The following is an 8,100-nucleotide window of genomic DNA, read 5'->3' on the forward strand; positions in this document are numbered from 1 at the left end:
ATTTTATTTATTTACATTTCAGATGTCATGCCATTTCAAAAGAAACAGAATAACTACATTTTGTGGTGGAGAATTTCACTCAATTTCTCATTTCTAATTTTCAAAGGATTGTATGTGTATGTGTTTAAGCAATTGGCTACTATTAAATTTTTTATAGGTTTGGGTCACTACAAATTCTACTGCTTTATGCTGTGTCTCATGTAATTCTCACAACAACCTCATACAGCAGGTATTAGAATCTCCCATTGGACAGAGATGGATTTTGATGCAGTGAAAGTTTGTAAAGCATCTCAAACTTTCTTAGGTGTCTCTCACTTACATGCCTGACTTTATGTAGGGACTTTTGATCTTAGAGCTAACGAATGGCTTAATTTTTGCAGTACATTAGCTAAGCCAAGGGGGAAAACAACCTGAAAAAGCATTAATTTAACATTATTAGCATTTCCCCTCCCTCAATAGGAACCACAAGTTGACCACACTGCTCTGTGATCTATTTTCTCAGATAGATCTCAGTTATGAAACCGGAGCAGAGCAGGAACTATACTGAGCTGACAGACTTTATTCTGCTGGGATTCTGGACATCTCCAGAAGCACGGGTTCCCCTATTCTTACTGTTCTTGCTTATCTATCTGGTCATTGTATTGGGAAACATCAGCATGTTAACTGTCATTAAAATAGACTCCAGACTTCATACACCAATGTATTTCTTTCTTCAAAATTTATCCTTTTTAGATCTCTGCTATTCCATAGTCATTGCACCCAAAACTCTAGCTACTTTTTTCTCCAAGGAAAAGAAAATTTCATACAATGAATGCGCAACACAGTTCTTTTTCTTTGCTCTTTTCGTTGGAACAGAAGGTTTCCTTTTGGCTGTGATGGCATATGATCGCTTCTCAGCCATTTGCTCCCCTTTCCTGTATACAGTCCACATGTCTCAGTCAGCCTGTATTCGTTTGGTGGCTGGCTCCTATATCTGTGGATGCATCAACTCCATGATACAAACAGGATTCACCTTCAGCTTGCGTTTCTGTGGAGAAAACAGGCTGGACCACTTTTTCTGTGATGTCCCAGCTCTGATCAAGATCTCCTGTGTTGACACCTTTGTGAATGAGATTGTGCTGTTTATTCTCTCTGCTTTCATCATCATCTCCACCATATCCATAATTGTGGTATCCTATGCTTACATCCTTTCCACTGTTCTGAAGATCCCCTCCACCCATGGCAGGAGTAAGACCTTCTCTACCTGTGGCTCTCATATAGCAGTGGTGAGTTTATTCTATGGAACTGTGTTCTTCATGTATGCCCAGCCTGGGTCCATCTCCTCACCAGAGAAAAGCAAGATTGTAGCTGTGTTCTACACACTTATCATCCCAATGTTGAATCTTCTGATTTATAGCTTAAGGAACACAGAGGTAAAAAATGCTTTGAAGAAGACATTGCTGAGAAAATTATCCTGGCATTGACTTTCATTTTCCTCCAAACTTCAAAGTGAACTAAAAGCAACACTATCAATCATTTATGGAATAGTTCAATCAAAGGCATCTCCAAGTTTTGGATATTAAATTTTATTTTTAGTGATTTATATATCTTCTTAAGATAAATGTAAAAGTTAATATACATTTTCATTTTTGCTTCTATTTAACCACATTGTCATAGCTGGGTATTACAATTGTAAAACTACAGTTAAAAATGCATACTATCAAATTAAATATACATTGAATTGATTAAAACCTATCTAGCCATCATTGTCCTAATAAATTTTGATGGTCAATATTAAAGAATGGTTGTCTAATTATTTCATATATATGTTCCTTATTTCAAAATTTTATATCCAAATTAAAATTTACATTTTTTCCAAATTTGAAAAATTATTTTCATGATATTACAGAAAATATTTTCTCATAATAATTTGAATATATCAATATCTGCAGATATGCATACCTTCTAATTATAGCTTAGCAATATTATTCTAGTTTCTCCCTGAGACATGCCAAGGGTTTTACTGTAAAGTTCATTTTGAGTTTCATATCCACTTTTGAAATATTTTATAATGATGCATCAAGTTGTTATATGTCTTTATTTTTGATTTACTTTGCTCTAGTATATTTGACGTTATATCACTAAAATGAATGCATATAATATATATACATATATCTGTATATGTATGTGTATGTATATGTATATATATATGTATATGTATATGATATCTGTATAGAAACGTTCATGGCCTATAATTGCTTTATTTTCCTAAGGTTTTTTTGTCTTATTAACTTTCTTTTTTGAATTTAAATATTGAATAGTGCTACTTTACTTTTATTAAATGTCTTAAAGAGCTGTACAGTCATTAATATAAATGTACATTTTCATTGTTTATGTGTTTGTTCTGTAGTGTGTACTGTTCCATTCACCAAAGAGCTGTTTAAATTAATTTATTATTTTAGTGTAGTCTATTTTCTTGACACATCTCTTTTTCAAAAATTTAATTTAATTTTTTTTTACTTACTTTACATCCTCCTTCCTGAGAAGCCCCTCCCACATTCCTTCCCCCATCTCCCTTCCTCTTCTCTGAGTAGGTGTAGGCCCCCTGGGTTTCCAGCCAACACTGGCACTACAAGTCTCTGTGAGTATCAGTGCTTCCTTTCCCACTGAGACCAGGAAGACTGTCCAGCTACAGGCAACAGATTTTGGGATAACTCCTGTTCCAGTTGTTCAGGAGCCAGATGAAGGTCAAGCTGCCATTTGCTACATATGAGCTGGGAGGATATCTGCAACTGACAGGGGTGAGGACTTGGGGCCTTCTCTTGGACTAGACTGAGACCTCGGTTAAGAGAGGCACTCAAGAATCAATGAGGGTGATCTTAGCTGTGACTCACAACATTGGTGATATGGAACTTGAAGAGACCACATCTTATAGCCAGACAGAAACCCCACTTGACTGACAGATACACCAACTTGCCCACAAAACTTTCAACCCAAAATGTATCCTGTCTGCAGGAAATGTAGTCACAGTGGAGGGAGCAGAAACTGAGGAATGGCCAACCAATAAAAGCCCCAACATGAGACCCATGCCATGGACAGGCACCAATCCCTAACACTATTAATTATACTCCTTATGTTTGCAGACAGAAGCATGTTGTCCTCTGACAGACTCCATCCAGCAGCTGTCTGAGACAGATACAGACACCTACAGCCAAACAGTGGATGGAGCTTGGGGACTCTATGGAAGAATAGGAGGAAGGATTACAGGCCCCAAATGGGATTAGGAAGTCCACAGGAAGACCAACATAGTAAACTAACCTGTATGCTTGGGGTTCTCTGAGTCTGAACCACCAAACAAAGAACACAAGCTGGACCTAGGCCTCCCTGCTCATATGTAGAATGATTATTTTTACCATGTTAGTCCAACTGATCCATGAGCATGGAAGATCTTTTCATCTTCTGATATCTTTTTCAAGTTCTTTCTTCAATGTTTTAAAATTTTTAACATACAAATGTTTCATTTGCTTTGTTAGACTTACACCAATATACACACAAACACACACATATATACATATGTATATGTATGCATGCCTTATGTCTATAAATAAATTATATTTGCATATACACACATACATATGTATATAAATATATATATACATATTTAAGGATATATATTTGTATATATGTATATATATAATATATATATAAATATAATTTGATAATAGGCTCCTCCTATTATTATTGGGGTCTGGAATGAGAATTGTGAGGGAGATTCTCAGTGTTGGGGGCCGAGTTGGGTCAGAGACTCCTCAGCAACCCAGGGCCTCTCTCTTGATTTCAGTGTCTTTGCTGGAGTGGGTGGCCCAGGGTTTCTTACTCCTTTGAGGCCATGTAGGCCATGAGTTCCACCACCCTGTTGTTGTAGCCATATTTATTTTCATACCAGGAAATGAGCTTTACAAAGTTGTCATTGAGAGCAATGTCAGCCCCAGCATCAAAGGTGGAGGAGTCGGAGTTGCTTGAGACAACTTGGTCCTCAGTGTTGCCCAGGATGCCCTTTAGTAGGTCCTCAGATGCCTGCTTTAACACCTTCTTGATGTTTTCATACTTGACAGGTTTCTCCAGGAGGCATGTCAGATCCACAATGGATACATTGGTGCTAGGAACATGCTAAGCCATGCTAGTGAGCTTCCCATTCAGCTCTGGGATGACCTTGCCCACAGCCTTGGCAGCAGTGGATGCAGGGATGATGTTCTGGACAGCCCCACGGCTATCATGTCACAGCTTTCCAGAGGGGCCATCTGTAGTCTTCTGAGTGGCTGTAATGGCATGGACCAGGGTCATGAGCCCTTCCACTATGCCAAAGTTGTCATGGATGACCTTGGCCATGGAAGCTAAACACTTGGTGGTACAGGCTTACAATCTTGAATGAGTTGTCATATTTCTCGTAGTTCACACCTATCACAAACATGGGGACATTAGCAGAAGGGGCAGAGATGATGACCCTTTTGGCCCCACCTTTCAAGTGGGCACTGGCCTTCTCCATGGTGGTTAAGATACCAGGATACTCCATGACATATTCAGCACCAACATCACTCCATTTGGTGTTAGTGGGATCTCGCTCCTGGAAGATGGTGATGGCCTTCCCATTGATGACAAGATTCCTAGTCTCAGGAACTGTTGAACTTGCTATGGGTACAGTCATATTGGAATATGTAGACCATGTAGTTGAGGTCAATGAAGGAGTCTTGATGTCAAAAGTCTCCACTTTGCTAACTGCAGAGCAGATTGCAGCCCTGGTAACCATGCACCCAATATAGCCAAATCCATTCACAGTGACCTTCACCATTGTGTCTATAGGACAAGGCTGACACCGCACAAAATGATATGGCTGTCTCTGGAATAGAGAGGAGCAGAGAGCCATGATTGTTTCTTTCTTTCTTTTTTTTTATTATTTCTTTTTTTATTGGATATTTTATTTACATTTCAGATGTTATCCCCTTACCCCATTTTCCCCCTTCCACCCAGGAATCCCCTATCCCATCCCCCCTCCTCCTTCTTCTATGAGAATGTGCCCCCACCTACCCCCCACTCCCACCTCCCCACCCTCAAATTCCCACACACATGGCGTCCAGCCTCATGGGACCAAGGATCTCCTCTCCCACCTATACCTGACAGGACCATCCTCCCTTGCACATACAGCTGGAGCCATGGGTCCCTTCCTAAGTGCTCCCAGGCTGGTGGTTTAGACCCTGGGGACTCTGGTTGGTTGACACTCCTCCATTGTTGGGGGGATTGCAAGATGGTGCAACCACTTTGGAAATCAGTCTGGCAGTTCCTCAGAAAATTGGACATGTCATTACCTGAGGTCCCAGCTATACCACTCTTGGGCATATACCCAAAAGATGCTATAACAAGGACATATGCTCCACTATGTTCATAGCAGCTTTATTTATAATAGCCAGAAGCTGGAAAGAACCCAGATGTCCTTCAACTGAGGAATGGATACAAAAAATGTGGTACATTTTTTGGAATATTACTCAGCTATTAAAATTTGAGAAATTCTTAGGTAAATGGATGGAACTAGAAAATATCATTCTGAGTGAGGTAAGCCAATCACAAAAGAACACACATGGTATTCACTCACTGATTATTGGATTTTAGTCCACCAGAAGCTTGAAATACCAAGATTCAACTCATAGACCACATAAAGCTCATGAAGAATGAAGACCAAGTAGGGGTGCTTTGGTCCTTCTTAGAAGGAGCCATGATAGTTTCTTAATAGACAACCCACTCTATAAGGGAAATTTTCAGGAAATCAATAGGAAGATAAACTTTCATAAATTAATATTATTTAAATGAATTAATGATTTTACAGAAATAGTGATGTGATTTAAATAGTTTTAGGAAGTTAGGGTAGTATATAAGCATATATATATTATATATTTTTCTCATTATGCTTTTATTTCTAATTATTTTAGGTCAGCATTTATTTTTATAAATTGATAGTAACCAGGAAATTACCTGTAACTTAAAATAAAACATTTTATATTCAATTATTTGGACCTTATAACTCAAAAGCCTCTTCAAATATCCCATATAAAGATCCAATACAGTATATAAAAAGGTTTTCTATTTTCATGTTATTTCTAAATAGCCTTTCAATGCTGAGAAAAGCTATATACATAAAGTGGAAATTACAAAAGGAAATTATAAAAACACTGAAGGAATATGTCTTAATGGGGTTGGGTCTATTTTTTTATATCAAGCATCAGTATTACATAAGTGTTTACCCAGTAAGCAATATTACAAATATGTGATCCACTTCTCAGCATGAACTGATATCAGAAATAAGAGAATTGGGTGAGGTTTATTACATATTTCTGTTGAATAAAGGCAGGGACTCCTAGAAGCAGTAGCTGTGAAATAATATAATATCCTTTCAAAGATTCTTTATAATCCATGACTAATTTTGAGTGAGGAAATATTTGTTCTGCTTGGAAGCACTGGAGTTTACTTTACTTATCTCTGAACTTCTTCATAGACTGAAATGATAAGAGTCAGTAGGAATCAGAAAATGAACAAATCCTACTCTAAACTCATCTCACCTGTAGACATTTCACAATTTCAGATTAATTAGTACTAAGGTGCTACCCAGGAAAACGTATTAAATAGAAAAGCAAAACAACTTCCCAGGTGATTCTACTGAATCAGAAAGTATAGCAAACGCTGACCTAATTGACCTCTGGGGCTTATTTTATTTAAATAGAAATATATGTGTATATAATACAAGTTTCTGATTTTCTTTCCTTGTTGGAGAGTATTCTGCAGCTGGATTAAAGAACTTCAATCATAGGAGGATACTTTTATTTTCACATTTACATAATATAAAAGAATTATTCTTAAGTTTGCCTTAAGACCCAGCAAAGGTTTCTTCTGAGGCTAATGAGGTGAGAGCATGTGGTGAGAGGAAACAAACAAATCTGCTTTGTGAATGAGGTTTGGTACTTGAAGAATCTGTATGAAAGACAAATCACCTTTGTCAGTTATTATATTTTTCATAATATGACTTTAAAAAAATCAATAAACTTTTAGAGTTTTTTTTTAGTGAGGTTTTTTAGGTAGCCATATTTGAAATAGTAGGGTGTTTGGATTTCCAAAATAAAAACTGTAGTTTTTCTGTAGAAGTTATTTATTTTTCTGTGGATCTTATTTATTCAATACTTTCCATTTGCCAGGGGCTAGATATTTTACTTAACTTATATATACAACTTTGGGCAATACTTCTGACAATCTATTAGGTCAATTTTCTAATTCACAGGTTACTGACAATCAAACATGAAATTTAACCAAGTTCCTGAGATGACTCAGAAAGTGGCAGAAAGAGCATGGGTTAGAACCCAAATTAATATGGATAAAAACATCATAATTTTGTGAACAAATTCATTTGTCCTTTATAAGACATGACAGAAGCTAAGTCATTTCCCCTTCTTCTGTCTCTGTTACTTTTAATTTTATGGGATTTTGAAATAAAAATGTACAAGTTTAAGGTTCATTGAGTTCCTCAAAGAAAATGAACTGCTTTTGTAGATCTGAAATTAATTGCCAGGTAGTTCCCCAGGATTATAAAATTCATTCTTCTAATTAGTTTTAACTTTTCATGTATTTTAATCATTATTTTTTTATTTGTATACTTTCTGATATTTGATAGTAACTGTTTATATTTACTAAAGAATTACACAAGACTCAGTATAATACAGACTATGACACTTTTGTTTTATATTTTATGAATATTTACAGAGAAAAATATTTCTTGTTGGGGAAATTAATTATAAATGTCAGCCATGAATGATTTTTTAAACAAATAAATAATTTATATGTCTAAAATAGTAAGAGAAAAGAGATGCTGGAACGTGGCTACCCCAAAAGAAGCCACTGACATTTATAGATGAGCAGAAAACAATGCAGAAAACACAAGTTTACTGTATAAGGCTAGTATCAAGGACACAAAGCTGAGCTTTCAATTGGATGATATTCTTCCAGGCTGGTACTTCACCTCGTTATACTCCAACCCCTGTGTCCCAAGGTCTTTATGTCCTTATGACAATGTTCTTTATATCT

The 8,100-nt window shown here is 36.6% G+C and overlaps 1 protein-coding gene and 1 pseudogene across 1 annotated transcript; one reads left to right on the forward strand and one right to left on the reverse strand.

The window, feature by feature from the left end:
* Window positions 1-515: 515 nt before the first annotated feature.
* Window positions 516-1,463, forward strand: LOC114615814 (olfactory receptor 12-like). The gene has a single exon (XM_028761426.1). The coding sequence runs from the start codon at window positions 516-518 to the stop codon at window positions 1,461-1,463; it is 948 nt and encodes a 315-aa protein (XP_028617259.1).
* A 2,389-nt stretch (window positions 1,464-3,852) lies between these two features.
* Window positions 3,853-4,828, reverse strand: LOC114615813 (annotated as a pseudogene).
* Window positions 4,829-8,100: the final 3,272 nt, after the last annotated feature.

The sequence above is a fragment of the Grammomys surdaster genome, unplaced genomic scaffold (genome assembly GCF_004785775.1).
Source record: "Grammomys surdaster isolate TR1022 unplaced genomic scaffold, NIH_TR_1.0 158248, whole genome shotgun sequence".
NCBI classification, from domain to species: domain Eukaryota; kingdom Metazoa; phylum Chordata; class Mammalia; order Rodentia; family Muridae; genus Grammomys; species Grammomys surdaster.